Source organism: Asterias rubens, chromosome 8 (assembly GCF_902459465.1).
Source record: "Asterias rubens chromosome 8, eAstRub1.3, whole genome shotgun sequence".
NCBI classification, from domain to species: Eukaryota; Metazoa; Echinodermata; class Asteroidea; order Forcipulatida; family Asteriidae; genus Asterias; species Asterias rubens.
In genome coordinates, this window is record NC_047069.1 from 14732085 (window position 1) to 14751660 (window position 19576).

At 41.0% G+C, this 19576-nt stretch overlaps 1 protein-coding gene across 1 annotated transcript; it reads left to right on the forward strand.

Moving 5' to 3' along the window:
• The first annotated feature begins 56 nt into the window (after positions 1-56).
• On the forward strand, positions 57-19176 carry LOC117293343. The gene is made up of 15 exons (XM_033775627.1): positions 57-454; positions 1656-3480; positions 3938-4053; positions 5144-5232; positions 6481-6557; positions 7935-11713; positions 12234-12353; positions 12829-12963; positions 13423-13685; positions 14298-14422; positions 15360-15516; positions 16393-16569; positions 17253-17320; positions 17763-18014; positions 18926-19176. Exons 1-15 carry the CDS (start codon positions 196-198, stop codon positions 18966-18968), a joined length of 7485 nt encoding a protein of 2494 aa, XP_033631518.1. The 5' UTR covers positions 57-195; the 3' UTR covers positions 18969-19176.
• The last annotated feature ends 400 nt before the right edge of the window (positions 19177-19576 follow it).

Genomic DNA, 19576 nt, shown 5'->3' on the forward strand with positions numbered 1-19576 from the left:
TCGCACGTGTTTTTTTTTTTCAACACTTGAGGGCTCACTTCCAAAACATCGGGCATCCCAAGAAGGTCACTCGGGTACGGGTCAATGATGATGTAAACCTCCTCTGGAAAAAGGGGAAATTACCATCCGTGGCAATGCCAGTTATTTTGATATAACGTTACACTCAGACTAGAGAAAGCGATCACAGCGTTGGCAATGCCAAAGAAAAAGAAGTCCAAACCTGGTGATCGCGACGAGGCCAGCAGCCGAAAAAGCCAGCAATCCAACCGATCTTCAGTGGGGAAATCGGACCGTCAGCCCGCCGGTATGATCGCTCAAGGGATTGGCGGTGGAGAGGAGGAGGAGTCCGAAGCGGAGACAAGGACCCAGGAGCTTCGATATCTGCAGGATATGTTTGAAGGGAAGCTGGATCCTGTTGTGGTTCACATGATCATGAATGATTGTGAATTCAAGGGTAATAAATCATTCATGGGATTCTTGATTGTTTTATGGTGACTTATTTATGAGTAGTTTTTAGTTTGATGTGTGTTTTACTATATAAAAAATATATAAAAATAAATACAATAAAAAAAAATAAAGTTAGAAATGTAAAAAGTAAGACCACCTGACCATTCCTCCGGAAAAGTTTCCGTATGGCGCCACCACTTTTTCATTCGATATGAAATAATATAGTATCTAATTTACCTCAATGAGATATCCCTTTTTGTAAAAATTAGTGAAAAAGTGGTGGCGCCATACAGAAAGTTATCCATTCCTCCTATCTTACCCGGAAAAAGCTCCGATCATAGATATTGGTCATCGAAGTTTGTAATCACATTCCATTCATTCTGAACCCTTCATTTTATAGCAATTGGATGGATATACACAATGACAATTGATAGTAGAAGGATTTGGGACTGTACTGGGATAACTTTCCGTATGGCCCCAATGATATCTCATTGAGGTAAATTGGGACTATATTATTTCATATCGAATGAATAAGTGGTGGCGCCATACGGAAACTTTTCCCTGTAGTGTAACACTGTAAGAAGGGTTAATCTAAATAAATAAGATAAAAAAGGCTGGGTACACTTTTTACAATTGTCAAAGCGTCATATCACACAAATGATTTTGGGGATTCTAAAACGGGGTTGGGTGATTTTTGGACGAGGCTTTGATCCTGGTTGTGGCAATAGCAGATTAGTTCCACACAACGCAAATTTGTAAAGTTATTTCACTGTGCAATTTGGTAGCAAAACAAACATTGTTTTGAGATCTCGTTTGAAACAGGCCCCAGGCCATCCTCACTTGTTGTATCCCAATATGCTTGGAATAACATACCTGTGAAAATTTGGGCTCAATTTGTCATCGAAGTTGCAAGAAAATAATTTAAGGTAAAAGCACAGGTTGTTGCATAGAATTTGTGTGTTGGAATGCCTGAGAAAGACTTCATGCCTGAAGCCTTTCAGATTCAAATTCTTTGGGTGAAAATTACCTCATTCTCTCAAACCACTTCAAAGGTTGTTGCTTTTTACAATGTTTTGTATTATCAACAGCTCTTCAGTGCTCCTTACCAAGTTTACGGTCATTATCTTAGAGTCGTTGTAAACCAAAAGTGTATCCTGACATTTATTACGAAGATTCAATGAACCCTTTCTCTGACCTTTTTTTTTTAGTGGAAGCAGCTTTGGAAACACTCTTCAAACTTGTGGATCAAACTTCTTCCTTTGAGGCTGGCATGTACAGACGATCAGGATTCCAAGATGTCTACATCCCTAAGATGGAAGCTGAAGGAGACTCTCCAGAAAACTTAGTTGAAGATGCTTATGAGGAGGAATTACATTTTGCCGCTGGTAATGACCCTCAACGACAGACACAGAGGACACTGACCTCTGAAAAGTATGCCGAGGAGGGCATGTACGGACTGTCACAATTCGGAGATGTCTACATCCCTCCGGAAAATGCAGGAGAAGAAGCCTATCAAGAGGAATTATTGTTTGCCGCTGGTGGTAATGACCCTCAGTCACAGACACAGAGGACACTGACCCCACCTCTCAACTTGAACATCCCTCCTTACACAGGTCCTCTCGGGGCACACACAGTCGATAGGAGCAGTTTCCAAATAGCTGCACAGAGTCATTTAACAGACTTAAGGATCAAGGACAATAAACCTGTTTTGGATGGAGAGGTTTCGGAAGCACTTGAGTATTCTGAGCCAGATCTCCAAGGCTCACCTACGGGTTCTGCCTTTGAAGGTCCTGCTGCTTCAGGTCCTGCCACCTTGGGTCCTGCTGCTTCAGGTCCTGCTTCTTCAGATCATGCTGCTTCAGGTCCTTCCGCTTCAGGTCCTGCCACTTCAGGTCATACTGCTTCAGGTCCTGCTACTTCAGGTCCTACCGCTTCAGGTCCTGCTAGTTCAGATCATGCTGCTTCAGGTCCTTCCGCTTCAGGTCCTGCTGCTTCATGTCCTACTGCTTCAGGTCCTGCTACTTCAGGTCCTACCGCTTCAGGTCCTACCGCTTCAGGTCCTACCGCTTCAGGTCCTGCTGCTTCTGGTCCTGCCTACAGTCCGGTGAACACGCCTTCAGATGATCCAGAAACTCTTAACGAGAAGATGTTGATCATGTCAGACAAATCAACTGAGGGAATTGAGACAATTGTTACTGAACATCAACTTGGGCAGGATGAAAAGTTTATTGATCATTCCTCTACGGCTGCAAGTTCTGCCATTCCACTTGTGACAACAATGGAAAGAGAATCATCTCCAAGAACATCGGCACAGAGTCCAAGCTCTGAATTCAGGGCAGACGATCATCAATCTACACAATTCAGAATGGAAGGATGGCCAGATAAACAGAAAATCAACCTTGATGTAAACACCTCGGCTTTTGTCCTGACAGCCTTTACCGGTGACCACAGGCAGCAGGCACCGCAAATGAGACCCCAGTTTCCACCGTCTAGCTTCCAACACTCTAGACTTCCACCTCGGCACCAGAACAGGATGCCCCGGCCAATGCCCCGGCCAGCAGGCAGGGCCTCCATGCTGCAGAGACATCTCAGACCTCAAGATGGCAAGCCTTTCTTCACGCAGAAATGGAATCCTCGAGGGGTTGAACCATTCCAAGCTAGTGCCTTCCCGAATTACCCACCACCCTTAACACAGCCATTCCAGTCTCATCAGCCCACTGGAAGAGATCAAAACCAAGCGAACTCTTCTTCATTAGCACCACCATGGCTGCAGAATCAAGGATTCTCCCAAAATCCAACTCAAAAATTCCAAGGTGGAGTACGTCCTCAATCGTTCCCAACAAATCCATCTCACGAGGGCGTGTCCCAACAACCTCCAAAATGGCCAATAGGTGACCACCCAAAGTATGCTCAAGTGGACCAAGGAAACAGCAGAAAGAGAGACTCAGAAGAACAGGTCGATCCACTACCACGGGGTAATGTGCTGTGTTTGATGAGGGGTTGCCCTGGGAGTGGGAAGAGCACACTCGCAAGGTAACATTGTCTATATTATTGAATTTTATAATTAGCAATAACTGTCTTAGCATTCCATACCATCCACTGTTGTTTTAAATTAAAAACTATGTGCCAGCCTGAATTGATAGATTGTGGTATATGCCTGAACAGTACACAGTTAATCCTACTTTCTGACCCTTCAAACCCCCCCCCCATGAAAGAAAAAAAGGATTACCATCTTGTGCCCCTTTAAAGATTTACCCTAGTTTGGCGCTTGACCAAGGGTACATACTATAATAGTAAAAGCAGTTCTTACGTAGCCCAATTTCAAAGAGTATCACTGCGCTTCACAAATTATCAAAAACAACTATAGCGATTTACACTAGAGTAGATGTTTTAGGATTGTGTTTGAAACTGTTGGTGAGGTATAGGTGGGTTTTAATCCTCAAAAAACCTCATGTTTGACAGTTTCATTTCTTTTCTTTTTTCTTCACAGGAAGTTGGTTGGTGAAGGCATGATCTTGAGTACAGATGACTTCTTTGTGACTGGGGGTAGATACAAGTTTGATGTGACCAAGCTGTCTGATGCACATGACTGGAGTCATCAAAAATGTAAGACAGCAGGTTTTTTTTAAATAGATGTTAAATTTGCACCTGGGATAAAGAAGATTATTTTGATTAATATCTATACACTAATGTGTGTCAAGCACTTTATAGTCGGTACTTTCCACGAGTCCTGTCTAATAAAAATCCACAGGCACATTGTTTGGGTGGGACTCGAACCCATGACCTTTTGCCATTCAACGGCATGCCACTTTACTACTAGACCACTGACATGGGCAATTCACTGCTTTGTGACATCAAGAGAACTCAACTAAAACGTCTGCAGCGTCTACAAAACATCGCTGACAGACTAGTTTCTCTCACCAGTAAATATTCCCGCATCACTCCTGTATTACACGATCTCCACTGGCTGCCAATATCACACGGGATTCAGTACAAACTTGCCCTATTCATTTTCAAAATCCTTCGCAACAGTGCTCCAGAATACCTCATCAACCTCATCCACCCATACACCTCAGCACACACCGGACTGCATTCTAATGAGCTCATGATGCTTCATCAGCCCAGAACTTCCACTCTTTGGGGCAATAGGTCATTTTCTGTGGCATCAGCCCGGGTGTGGAACCAACTCCCACTGACTGTCAACTCATCTCCATCCATCACAACATTCAAGACAAACTTAAAATCTCACCTGTTCAAACAAGATACTCACACAATCCTCAGTCCTAATTTGTCTTTCTCTCCTCAAGCGCCATGAGCGCCTTCCTGAGGTGGATACCGACGCTCTATTAAGTGTTCTTTATTATTATTAATAATATTATTATTATTATTATTTTGAATTCTATATTTAAGCAGCGGCTGCGGGTACAGAACAATTTAATAGATGTAAAATATGCATCCGAATTTGCTAGTCGAGTACAAGTATGGTACCATAATCATGGGCCTCAGTCATCCTGAAGTCACTGGCATTAAGTCACAAAAATCATTCAAAAACTTTCTGATATCGTTGAACTTGAGTAACCTGAGAATTATGTGGCATTATTGATGGGAATGACAGTGGATGTCTCGGTTGGGATAAACAAAGATCTAAATTTAGATTCCTCTTTTCTAACTAATATTGGTTTGTGTTATTTTGCAGGCAAGGAGGCCATGACTTCAGGGGCTACACCAATAGTCATTGATAACACCAATATTGAACGCTGGACGATGAAGCCCTACGTTGTCATGGTAATTAAAGATATTAAATTGAATGGGGCCCAATGGGCTGGGTCGTCATTACCAAAGCAGGCCTTGGACTGTACATGGAAGTATTAACTCTTACTCCATTGCTGTATCATATCTATGGAGAGCGTGCCTCATGTAACTGGTAAAGCCCAGTTCATACTGGAATTATGTAACGTCAACATTTCTTTCACATTAGCCGGAAGTATGAACCAGGCTTCAGAGTTTACAACCCCATGTACAGTCATAGGGCCTTGTCACACGAGACAACTTTTGCAGGCAACTTGGAGGCAACCAACTGCAGCACATGCTGCATGATCACTTTGGTAGCACACGAGTCAATTTTAAAACTTTGTCTTATGATCCACAAAAGACAAATTTTAACACTCAAATGGGAATGCCTTTTCTTCTTCGAGATTGCCTGGAACTGGTTGCCCGTAAATTGCCTGGTGTGACATGGCCCTATAGGCCTGCATCACATGACGACACAGCCCCTTTAAGATAAGGGCAAAGATCCCTATTCAAATCAGTTTGTGAGTTACTCAATAAGTTTCCCTGGAACTCTTTTAGCAAACATGAACACTTCATTTTGTAATAGTTCCAAAGTATAAAGGTGGCATGTAGCCAGAAAGACGTGGTTAATGTTAGATAATCTCAAACAACAAAACCTAGTCTCTGATTATGAGAATATTGATTTCAGTAGACTGTACTTTATTTGCGTCTGACTTGCTAAATAAACACACCAGGACTAGGTCGCCATGGTGATTGTTCACAAATTTTAAATTATTCATACTGTTGCAAAATGTTGGTTTAACAAAAGCAAGGCCACTGTGTGGTTGTGGCTTTTAAATAAATTCAGTGGTTCTCCATTATGCCCCGATTTCATGTATAGACATTTTTGAGTATCCTGTACTGATATTTTCCCCCGATGACTGCCAGGATGTATCTGTCAGCGCATGCGTAATGCCTTGTTGGGCGGCAGCGCCTTGTGCGCTATATATTGTCCAGCGCATTTTAGGACATGTAGTATTTGGATGCAATGCGCACGCAATCTGACTCCCAAAAGAGCAAGCCCAGCAGACAGTAGCTGCGTGTGATGTTGGCGTAAGGTTCACTATGGGGTCAATAAGGCTCAACATGGGATGAATCTTACTTCTATAAGGATACAAAATTATGATTTTTGAGGCATTATGGTGAGCTATCAATGTGGATAATCTGTGTATAAATGACAACAAGCTATTTTTGTTTGAACAGGCAATCAACCACAACTACTCAGTTGTGTTTCGTGAGCCCACAACGCCATGGAAATTCAAGATAGGCAAACTGTTCAAGTGAGTATGATCATTGTCTCTCTTTTTTATCTTTTTACTTTTTTTGCAGGAGTGTTGGCTTTAACCATCCTCCATTTTCTACCTGATTAAAATTGTTATGAAGTTGTGAAGTTCAAACAAATGTTTACCAAAATCATATAATAAAAAAACATTGTTGTTGGTTAGTTTTACCTGATTGTAGTGGAATCTAAATCCATAGCTATGATATGTTACTATTTATTATATAGAAGAGTTTGCGGTAACACCATGTAATGACAATCTCTAAATGAGTTGGGGTGGTTCTGAAAAGAACCGTTGGATTAACTCGACGTTTCGATCAGTATGCTCTGATCGTCTTCTGGAGAATGACGATCAGAGCATACTGATCGAAACGTCGAGTTAATCCAACGGTTCTTTTCAGAACCACCCTAACTCATTTAGAGATTGTCATTACATGGTGTTACCGCAAACTCTTCTATATCTTATTTCCATCATGCAAAGTTTCAAATCCTGCTTACTATTTATTACTATTATTACTATCCCCTAGAACGAAAATAAGAAATTCTAACTCCCGTTGAAACGTTGTGCGAAGTAAGTCCATTGCTGAATTTGTGGTTATGGCTAGTATATTCACTTTGTATCCAAAGCTGTTTGTTTATTCAAGTACTGAAACAAAACTTAGGAAAGAGGATGTAGCAGTATGCCATAAGCATACTGACTGCCCATAATGCATTGTTTCACCAAATACTGACTTCCCATATTGCATTGTTTCACCAAATAACATGGCCAGCCGCATGTCACGGTCGATTCTCATTATCTAGAATAAAACGAAAATAAGAAATTCTAACTCCCGTTGAAACGTTGTGCGAAGTAAGTCCATTGCTGAATTTGTGGTTATGGCTAGTACATTCACTTTGTATCCAAAGCTGTTTGTTTATTCAAGTACTGAAACAAAACTTAGGAAAGAGGATGTAGCAGTATGCCATAAGTATACTGACTGCCCATAATGCATTGTTTCACCAAATACTGACTTCCCATATTGCATTGTTTCACCAAATAACATGGCCAGCCGCATGTCACGGTCGATTCTCATTATCTAGAATAAAGCTAGACTTATAACCCATAACATACGAAATTGTATCTTCTTACAGCTAGGGCTGGATTTCTGCATCATCGTGCGTTGATTTGAAGTAAACGATATCCTTAGCAACACCCTTAGCAAGAGTCGTAGCCATAGACACAGCCGCCAATCTTATGTGCACGCAAAGTTTTTATGAGCACCTCTAAACAAACCTTTTTTTTTAAACTGTTTCACTTAGAAGCCAAATGGACAGCTGTTTTCGGCCCAATCATTCATTTTAATTAATTAAATTATTTTAAATTATTAAAATTCTACAGGTACAACACACACAATGTTCCAAGGGACAGAATAAGAGTGATGATAGAGCGGTTTGAGAAGAACGTCACCGTTGAAAATATTCTTGGCTCGTCCAAACCAAAGAAGAGAAAACCTCAACAAGAACAAGAGAAGGACAAACATCCGTCCACGAACAAGAAAGGGAAGGATCTTAAGATAGAAAGAGGCAATTTAAAAGTCGAGGATGCTGGAGAAAGCCGGAAGATGAGGAGAAATTATGAGGATGATGAAGAGGGTCTTAAAGATAAACAGGAAGACGTACATGAGGGATCCAGACAGACACTTGGAGACTCTGTTGCAGTTTCCAAAGACTCCAAGGAGCAAGAGGAAAGCCTGAGTGAAGACGAGATGTTTGTATCTGACGAGGAGAATAATCTTGATACGTTCATGGAGTCGATAACCTGTGATTCATCACAGGGGGCTGAGATGGAGTCGGGAGTGGCGGGCTCGACGATAGCCCCACAAACAGAGGACAAAACGGAAGATGCCAAAATGACAAAAGAGGAGCAACTTGGTGAGGTCGCAGGAGGAGAAGATCCTGAAGCCACCAGTTCGCCAAGCGAAGTGAATATTCAAACTAAAATAAGCAATAATCTTGAAGAAGATGATGACATTATTGCCATGGTGAAGTACATTTCTGAGACGACTTATACGACTCCTGATAAGAATACTCAAGAGGGTGCCGACAAAGGAGAAGAAAGACTAGAGAGCGTCGGGGATGATGATTTGGAGGCAGTGATCAGTTCAATCACACAAGGGTCTTATGTGCCAGAAGCAAAACATTCCTCATCGAGCCCGTTTTCACATCAAGCTTTGCATGAGGAGGCAACTGGAGTTGAAACAGTGGTCACCAGTTATGGTTCGGACAATTTTGTAATACATCTACCAGAACCTTCAGCACAAGGTTCGTACGTGCCACCAATCAACCAGTCTTCATCGAGCCCGATTTTACATCAAGGAGCTTTGCATGAGGAGGCAACTGGAGTGGAAACAGGGGTGAGCAGTTATGGTTCTGAAAATTTTGTTATTCATTTGCCAGAACCTTCAGCTCAATTTGCGGATGGAGATGTGAATGAGCAGAATCAAGAGTTTCGAAGAGGAAGAAACATTGAAGATTTCACAACAGAAACAACTGACAGTGGTGTTTCATGTGAGACATTCGGCTCACAGCAGAACCCCGGTGAGGCTCCTGCTGACATCAGACAAGATCGTCAGGTAGGTGATGAGGGAGCAAGGATGGCCTTTTCTCAAGGAGGGTTGCCTGATCCCTGCAATTCACAAACTCAGCTGCAGGATGGCTCGAGTGCCATATCAGAAACGACTGAAGACCAAGATGATTTCTCAGCTGTTATGACGGAAGTTGCAGATGCAGCTTCTGTCCTGTCTCACGAACTAACAGAAATTGAGCATCAAGAAAATATTGACAAGTCAAAGGTGTCCCCTGGAAACTTTCTTGGAGCTAGTGAAGAGCTTACTCAGCCTCACGATGGCCTAAATGAGCAAGATGATAAAACCGAAGAGGAGGACTTTTCGTTGATGAAGAATGAAATAAAGGATGCAGCTTCAATACTGTCCCATGAACTAACAAATATTGAAAAACAGGAAACTTGTAAAATGGATGACATCAAAGATGAAATTTCTGCTCGTGAAACTGACATTCTTACTGGTCATTCAAACTTAAAACAAACGGACAAAATATCTCCACATACCCAAGAAGGCATCGCAACTTTGAGTCAAGAGATTCAAATTAATTCCTCCAACGAGACGACAAAAATGAGCCAAGGGTCTGTGGAAGATAACAAAATCACAGCAACTCTTTCCAGTAGCAATGCTGTTCCATCAATCAATGACATAAACAGTAGTAATGTAAAAGTTTCTAATAAAGAAGGCAAAGTAAGCAGTAGTCCGCATGCTCTTACAACAACCAGCCCATCATTCCTCCATCACCCCAACAGTGAAAAACACCCAGTTTTAACTCCACTAACCCCCTCACCGTGCTCGACCCCAAGAAGCCAAAGCCCTAGCCCTTTAATATCGCCTTCAAGTCAAGACAAGACCGCAGTTTTGAATTTTCTAGAGAAAAAGAAACTGCGTCGCTCAAAGTCAACAAAAGGAACAAAAATGGCAGCAGTGTTTCCTAATCTCTCCCCTGGAAAAGTGGACTGGTCAGAACTAGCTGATGCAAGTGGAAGTGATGCAGGGAGACTAACTCCAGAGAAACTAAGAAGCTCTTCGGCCGAGGGAATCTCTTTTACTGAGGCAGGAACAAACACCCTTCCTGCTGACTTCTCATGCTTACAAAGGTTATTATCGGGGGAAATATCTGAAGATGATGTGGAAAAGAAGGGGTTAAGAGTGGTTTCCGGACAGGCAAGGCAACTTACCAAGAAGAGAGATATTACAACATCAGAGGAAAGCACTCTTGATTTGTCCTCATCAAGTTCACCTCAAAATAAATCTCCAATTCCATCGTCGTTTAAACTCCATAAGAGTACAATGACTGACCAGGAAAATAACACCAGTGACAACTTAGAGAAACTCAGTGCCCTCTTCCCGACCGTTCCACAAGTTGATCTTGAAGACATCTTGTCGAGATGTGAAGGAGATCTTGAATGGGTCACAAATATACTTCTTGATGACTTTAGCAACAGTGAGAGGAGCCCGCTAGCAAAGCAACATTCAAATAAAACTTGTGCTTCTCAAAATTCTCCACAAGATGACTCAACACAATCTAAGATGGCAAGAAATCAACACAAAGATGCCAAGCTTGTCGAAAAGCAATCTAGAGATCAGTTCAGTCCCAATCGACTCACTCAAAACCTGGCCTCTAGTATGATCTCAGTTGTTGATGACATTCTAAAAAGCATAAGCACCGGAGATGTACGGTCTGCTACTAGTTCCCCATGCAAACAAGAAACTTCTACCAGTGTCAACAAATCACATAATGCTACATTAGATTCACCACAGCATTCCAGTCGAATCAACAATTTGTTGCGAGAGTTGGACCCAAGAAACTTAGCTGTTGAATTTGCTGAAGTGAAGCAAGATTCTTTTAGTGAAGTGGAAGGGCCTCCAAAAGTGGCCCAGCAAGAAGATACAAATGGCTCACAGAAGTCAGATATTCCTCAAGAAGAAAAGCAGACTCCAAAGGACTCCTCTCCTACAGATGAGAGGCTCGAAGATAAACAAAAGATTACTGCAAATAGAGATCCACACTCTGAAACCCTTCTCAATGAAAACAAGGATAACGTTGAGGATGGAAAACTTCTTGAGGGCTGTACTCAAGAAGAACCTAACCCAATAACTGCATCTCCTCCCGTTGAAAATCAACGTCCAAACACACATTCAGATGATACAAGTTCAACCTTAGCAGTTGCAGAAATCAAGCTTGAGGAGGCAAACAAAGGAGGATCTCAAAGGGTTGCTGAATCTAAAGGAGCCACCCCGGAACCGAGGAGAGAGCAAGTTGTCAGGCCAAAAACACCCTCTCGCAGTGCATCAATGAAATCCCACAGTAAACCTAAGAGAGACAAGACGGATGAAGTTGACGATCTGCGGGCAAGGATGAAACAAGACTCCACTTCTCTGAGGCGAAACATGCTTGAGGCAGCAGGTGGGGTCCAGTTGTCTTGGAAGCAGCAAGGAGAGGAGGAGTTTCGCGTACCACGCCCAGAGCAGACGATGACGAGACAAGGGGAAAGTGGAGAGATGGGAGATGGAGAAGTGATGACTGAAGAGAAAGCAGACATCACCATGCAAGGTAAGTGCTCTTTTATCTCTTTTCCTCTTTTATATTCATTGCTCTTCATTTTTTCATCAACTGATTCTTTTGTATTTTGGTCCCCCAATGTTCAGCTCATCTTCAAAACTATTTCTTGCAACACCCCTCTCCTGACGATAACTAGAGCAAGTTAATCGGAAATGTTGAGACTAATTAAGAACTCACTCTGCAGGAGTGAAGTTAATAACAAGAAGCCCCCTCGACCCCACTAAGCGAAAGTAGTAGTCCCGGTTGATTTCCTATACCTTCCACCCTGATATTAGTTAATAAGCAAGAGAGTTCTTTTCAGAACAGATAAGTCCCCCTAATGCGAAAAAAAATCTACTCCACGGCAGTATATATAGCAAGTTCTCAAAAGAACATAATCTACCAAGCAAAAATGTATACACGTGGTGTTACCTCAAACAAATATACAACATCCCTCTCCTGGATTCCATCTCAAAAATGGCATTCATGCAAATATTGATCCTGCTTCTCCTTTCCTCCTCGGCACATGCAGCACGAACGAGACCAAAAGAGTTGTCTAATTTGAAGGAGGGGCTGATGCTACAACTGGACCCAGCCTTTGCCCTTCAACTTCAGGAGATGTTTGGCTCTGCTGGCTTCTGTCTCCTCCCAGGTAAACCTGGGCCCAATTTCATAGAGCTGCTAAGCACAAAAATTTGCTTAGCATGAAATTTCTGCCTCGATAAAAAACAGGACTACCAACCAAATTTCCACATGATTTTCAGGATGAGCAAACATCAGCTGAATACCAGTAACAAGCAATATGCAACAAATGGACATTTTGTTGGTAATCCTGTTTTTATCAAGGAAGAAATTTCATGCTAAGCAAAATTTTGTGCTTAACAGCTCTATGAAATTGGCCCCAGGGTTTCTCAGTTCTTAGAAAATGCACAATGGTTATAAGAGGTTGAAGAATTCTAGCTGCATTGGAAACGAAAATTGTAACTATTGCCTCCGGGGAAAAAAAAATATAGGCCTAAAATGCAATCTTTTTACATTAAGTAAAGACGCAGAGGTAAATAGTTATGCATTGTTACCACTGAATAATGTACTTTCTATTAAAAATGAAGTTTTCTTTTTGGTTTCAGATGGTCTTCCAGCAGAAGACTTACAGGTTCATGTGGACTATGACCTCGCCAAGCAGCTACATGGTTTGTGGGCTCGGACTTTGACGACGAGATTTGAGCAAGAAGAAGAGGAAGTGGATTCCATGATCAAAGCAGGTAAAGTTCAATGAACACGGTAGGAAAAGTGTGCAGAAAGCTTGTTATATTATTTGTATGCATCCATCAAGTAAAAATAGTAGTCCCGGCCGATTTCCTTTCTTCTGCTCGGGTAGTAGTTAATAAGTAGGACAGTTCTATTCAGAACTGAGAAGTCTCCCAAAATCCGAAAATCTACTCCATCGTGTTAGAGAAGTCTTCCGAATTCGGAAAAATTTACTCCGCGGTAGTAGAATACATAGCAAGACAATTTCTTAAAAGAACATGATCTACCCAGCAAGTAGATAATACACATGGTGTTATCGAAAACCTAATATAAGTTGACGGTACATGTACATGTACATGATGTAGTAGGCAACAGCAGGCTCGAAAGTTCAGTATCTGACATTATTCAAGTGCCTAGAAGTGTGACATCAGATGTTTGAGCTATCACTAAAACTCCAAATTTGCTTTTGGTAGATGAAGAACTCGCTCGCAGACTGCAGCAGCAGGAAGATATCAATCACATGGCTGAAGTTCAGACGGCTCGATCAGCAAGGTACCAAGAGTCTAAGGCTTCCCCAACGAGAGCCATGAAACTAAACAGCTCCCTCGTTGGGTACGGAGACAACAAGGGCATGATTGATCCGCTGACATTGCCGAGGCAACCGGTGCAAGAAAGGACGAGTCTGAAAGAGATCATGGACGAACAACTGGCTGCACAACTCAGCAAAGATGTGGAGGTACCAACATATTACATATTGTATTAAATACCAATAATAATGAATAGGGTGTATTCAATATCAATAGTTGTATTAAATATCAACTTATAAACCACACGGGAAACTGACTGGGTAAATATTGAAATAACGTGGGGAGGGAGTGAAAAACCCAGGCAGGGAGTGAAAAACCCAATCCACAAGCAAGGCTCCGGTCCGGGCTCGAACCGGGATGCACAGAGGTGAAAGGCATGGAGAGAAACCACTGAGCTAACCTGACTGCCCTCATTGTGTTTGTTAGTTTGTTAAGCCCCAAAGTGGTTGGGGGCGCTGCTGTAGAAAAAAGTAGCCATTGTATCAAGCTCCCTGCGTAGAAAAAGGTCTTGAGGAGCCCCATTTGGGTTGTTTGTTATTGTCATCAATAGCAGACAGATAAAATAATGTTCTCCTTCTTTTTCAAAACTGAGTGAAATTGAGGTTTGGACTGGGAAGTGGAAGTCCCCTAAAACAAGCAAGGAAACACCTCAACACCCCACAAATAAAGAAACAAACTTCTCTGAAGAAAGTAGATTTGCTTTTATGTCAGTGTAAGATGTAAATCGTCATAACAGTTTTCTTGTTTTGTTTTTAAACCAGACTGAAGAGAAGCTGGAGTGTGACGGTTCTGTTTCCATAGCAACTAAGCTGAAGAAGGACAAACTGTTCGAGGAATTCCCGAGTATAGACAGAGACACTCTGGAGGAAATCTTCAGGGCCAATAAGTAAGTCATACAGGACTGGAGAGGGCACTTGCATTAGTAAAATCTTTAAGTCTTGTGGAAATTTTGGAAGAGGCACCAAGGCCAAGACCAGGGCTCAATTTCATAAAGCCCGTAACCATTCAAACTTGCTAAGCACAAAGAAATCTTGCTTAAAGACAGTGGACACTATTGGTAATTGTCAAAGACCAGTCTTCTCACTTGGTGTATCTCGACATATGCATTAAATAATAAACCTGTGAAAATTTGAGCTCGATTGGTCGTCGGAGTTGCGAAATAACTATGAAAGAAAAAAACACCCTTGTCATACGAAGTTGTGTGCTTTCAGATACTTGATTTCGAGACCTCAAATTCTAAATTTGAGGTCTCAAAATCAAATTCATGGAAAATTACTTCTTTCTTGAAAACTACATCACTTCAGAGGGAGCCGTTTCTCACAATGTTTCACACTATCAACTTCTCCCCATTACTCGTTACCAAGTGAGGTTTTAAGCTGATAATTATTTTGAGTAATTACCAATAGTGTCCACTGCCTTTAATAGAAACTGTTTACAAGCTTAAAGTCCACAATATTTACATCGCTGCAATTGGTGACCCACTCATTATTTTCTTATATTCAAAGAAATTTGCTAAGCAGTATTTTCTGCTTAGCAGAATATGAAAATTTGGCTCAGGGCAATTGGTTTTGATCTTGCAATTCTCCAAAACTCAATGTTTGAAAACTGAAAATATTTTAGGATTTTTTGTCCACTTTTTTTTCTTGTGACTCCATTGGCTGATTGAGTTTAAACTTCACAAGTTTGTTATTTCGTGTATACATATGTTAGGTCACATCAAGTGTGGACACTGGCCTTACACAATTATCAATAAGGAAAATCAAAATCTGCTGAAAAATGTCTGTACAGAAAAGATGAAGATAAATGATTATCCTGACTTTTAGTTTTCAGTTGGAGCCAACCATTGGGCAGGTTAAATCGTTCTTCATGTCGGCATCTGACCGACCCAAGGATGTCTACACAGATGAAGCACTGGAGCTGATGGAGAGACGACAGATTGAACAAGCTGAGAGGGAGAGTCTTGCATCGTCAAGCGAGGGGGTAAGTCATCACTGTGGGTGGTCCGAGGCTTGAGATACAAGTCTGACGTCACCGTGTTGAAGGTATCCTTTCATAACTTAATTTAAAAAAATTACACATACACAAGTTTTTATTGTGCTGGCCCTCTACCAACTGAGCCATCTAGCACTATGTTGACGGTCTCCCTATTTAGTCATCTTTGTTCGGTGGTGCCAGTCAGAAGCGATACAACTGCTCCTTGCAGTTGTAGCCAGGAATCACACCCAAGTTTATGATGTAACCTGGTAAGCGGCAGCCAGGGATAAACCTAAAGGTCTTAATGACAAACAACGTTATTATCTATCTCTGTCCCTTTGATAGCTCTGAGAACGTGCTTGGTTTTCAGTCAACACCACATCTCTTACATGATTTTTCATTCAACTGTTTCCTTTCTGGAAAAAGAAAGGAAACTACACTGGCTTCCCATGGAGAAGCGCATCCAATTCAAAACTCTTCTATATGTTTTTAAATGTTTGAATGGCGTTGCTCCACCTTATCTGTCTAAAATGTTTCTTCTTCGCCAAGCTCACCGTCCAGGACTCCGTTCTTTTTCCGATAAAACTCAGCTTAACACTCATGAATCTAGATTAAGTTATGGCAAACACGCCTTCTCACACTCTGCTGCTGAACTTTGGAACACTCTCCCAGTTAATGTCCGTAAATCTTCTTGTGTTGTTACTTTTAAGAAAAAACTTAAAACGTATCTCTTTCCTAAATAGTAGATTAATGATTTTGTTTCCTGCAAGTTATAGTTTATCCTTTTCTTTGTTATGCGCTTTGATCAAGTTTTGGAAAAGCGCATTATAAATACCTTTTATTATTATTATTTTTTTCTTTTCTGCCATGTTTTTTCACCAGACCGATGATTCCGCTTCCCAGGAGGGAAGTTACTTCCAATCTGTCCGCAATCCGGACTACGTAGATTACCGGGCCGAGGCCACACAGCATTATCGACAACGCCATGAAGCGTTCCAGAAAGCAGCGGCTGCTTATAAACAAGGCCTTAAAGACTTGGCTTCCTTCTACTCACAGCAGGTTGGTGCAGCGTGGGGATCATGGATATTGAATCAGACATACAATGATAATTATAGTTTGTTTTAAAATAATGTTAATTTTGCATAGGGGAAAAGGAATATTTGTTTTACACCTTACACCGATGTGTAATAAGCAATGTATAAAATGTACTTTCCTGAGTTATGTGAGAAAAACAGAGGCAAATGGGTGGGATTTGAACCCAAGACCTTTGCATTGCTCCAGTAGATGTCTTAATATACAATAACTAAAGGGCTAGCCTGGTGGCTAGAGGCAGTTTGAATCCTATGTCTAAGCAGCAGGTTCCTGCAACAATTTAATTTATAATAGTTTTGCATCAGGGATAAAGAATATAATTTGTTTTTACCCATACACACCGATGTGTATGACGCACTGTATACTCAGTACTTTCCCGAGTTCTGTGGAAAAGAATTCACTGGCAAATCACTTGGGTGGGATTTTGAACCCACGACCGTTGCATTGTTAAGCAAATGTCTTACCACTAGAACACTGAGCTGGCCCGGTGGCTAGAGGCAAATCAAATCCTATGTCTTAGCAGAGGGTACCGCAACGATTTGATAGATGCTAATTTTGCATCTGGGATAAAGAATCTAATTTGGTTTTACCCTTACAACAATGTGTAATAATCACTTTTTTTTGTAAATGTTAATCTCTTTTTCTTTTAGGGTCATCTCCATACAGAGAAAATGAAGGAGGCAAATCAAAGAGCTTCTGAGGTCATTTTGACTTCAAGGTAAGATTGGGATTTGTTATGAACAAGAATTGTAGTTAATGATGAAACCAATTTAATCAAATTAATTTATTTTTTTGCTTAGAAATACAGTATCTTTGAAGATTGTGAAAAGTGTAGATATTTTTTTCGTTGAAAGTCCTTTGATCTACATGTAGCAATATAAAAAGTGAGGGCCATGTCACACGAGGAAATTTGCAGACAGCAAGTTCCAAAAAAAGAATCAATTCACATTTGAATGTTCACACAATGTTCTTAAGAATCATTAGAAATTGTTTGCCAAATTACTCCTGTGCTACCAAAGTGATCATGTAGCATGCACTGCAGTTGGTTGTCTCCCAGATGCCTCATGTTGCAAGGCCCTTAAGGCACAGTGAGTGGATATATTCCCAAAGGTATTTTTGTTTCACACATTCCCATCCTACTTCCTTATAAACCTTGACAGGAATTCCCTCTTCAGTGACAACACCTTGGACCTACACGGCTTACACGTTGACGAAGCCCTACTCATGCTAAACAAGGTCCTGGAGGAGAAAAAGGCCGAGTTAGAAGCCTTCAGTCACCAGCCCCATCCCCCGGTAACCAAGCCCCCTACTAGGCATATGTTCATCATCACTGGGAAGGGTAACCATAGTAGGGGAGGTGTTCCTCGCATCAGACCGGCCGTTACAGATCTCTTAAAGAGGGCAGGCTTCAGGTAAGATGAAGGGCTATTGTTGTAAAGTCAGTAAGCATATGGTTTCTGCACACATGGCCGCCTTGGCAGAACATCATTTTATCCACATTGCTTGTGTTTACTAAATTCCCTTTATTGCACTCTGGGTTTTTGGCTCTTCCTAGCTAAGGTAGAGATTCTATTGTGACTTTTCACAGCTGACATTACAAGAACATTTTCTATATCATTGCGGTACCCGCTGCCAAAACATAGGATTCGATCTGCCTCTAGCTACCGGGCAACCTTGGTAGTCTAGTTGGTAAGACACTGCTCTAGAATTGCAAGGGTCGTGGGTTCGACTCCCACCCGAGTAACATGCCTGTGATATTTTTTTCACAGGACTCTTGAAAGTACTGAGTATACAGTGCTAACACACATCAGTGTATGGGCAAAAAACACAAATTAATATTCCAAGAACAGTTACAACAGTCTCTGAATGTAAGCTCTGATAATAAGACATGTGCTTGGCAGCTGTTAAAGCCATTGGACCCTTTCGGTACAGAGAAAGAAAAAAAAAAGTTCAAAGATTTACAAATAACTTACAGGGTTTACAGAAGGTAATGGTGAAAGACTTCCATTGAAATATTATTCCATGAAATGCTTTACTTTTTGAGAAAACATTAAAACAATTTTCGATATCGAGAATAACGGATTTATTTTAAACACATTACATGACATGGCGAAACGTGCGGAAACACGGGTGGGTTTTCCCATTATTTTCTCCCGACTCCGATGACCGATTGAGCCTAAATTTTCACAGATTTGTTATTTTATATAATGTTGTCATACACAAAGTGTTGGCCTTTACTCAAAACTGTTTTACCGATGTTGTGCGATTGCTTTACTTGAATTTCACTACACATTGTTTGTTTTTTGTCTTTCTCTTCTTCCAGATATACTTTGGCAAATGCTGGGCTAATTAAGGTCAACCTGTGACCAGTTGCAGCTTGGAGGACATTGTAACATCTCAAGAAAGATTAATGTTCACAGTTCACAGATGTAATAGATTTGCCTGATCAAATTGGGGTAAAAAAGAAGCAACCTCGTCGACTTTCATTATTTCTTATTCTAGTAATTTTGCCTCTTCATTTGGAACTGCCATGTAATTTCACTACGAAGCATGCATATTTATACAGCTTCTAATTCATTTTATTATTATTATTATTATTCATGGTTTATTTATTAAAACACTGCAATACAGCGGCTAAAAAGCCGAAATGCACAGTTTAAAGTATAAGGCATTCTTTTTAGCTGGGATCCAATTTAGCAGAATTGGCGCAACAAGAGATTTCTGCAAAAAGCTGCTGCGAATTGAAGTGCTGTATGAGTGAATTGTTTATTTTTTTTTCAATCGCATGAACAAACAAACAATTGCTTACACATTATTAAGTGAAATTGATTGAATGTTTTGAGGAGCTTTTATTTTTGCGCAAAATATAATAATGCACTGTTTAAATTGGAAGCTTATTTTCCAAAAATAACCAGAGAAAAATCTGGGAAACCTATGTTATTGAGTTCAGCTAGACAGTATTATCGGTGAATTT

Bases quoted from the DNA above. Each gene is read 5' to 3' on its own strand.
- LOC117293343 (XM_033775627.1), top strand. From the start codon at position 196: ATGCCAAAGAAAAAGAAGTCCAAACCTGGTGATCGCGACGAGGCCAGC. The intron at 6,558-7,934 runs GTGAGTATGATC...AAAATTCTACAG, and splicing joins AAGATAGGCAAACTGTTCAA to GTACAACACACACAATGTTC. The intron at 16,570-17,252 runs GTTGGTGCAGCG...TTTTTCTTTTAG, and splicing joins CTTCCTTCTACTCACAGCAG to GGTCATCTCCATACAGAGAA.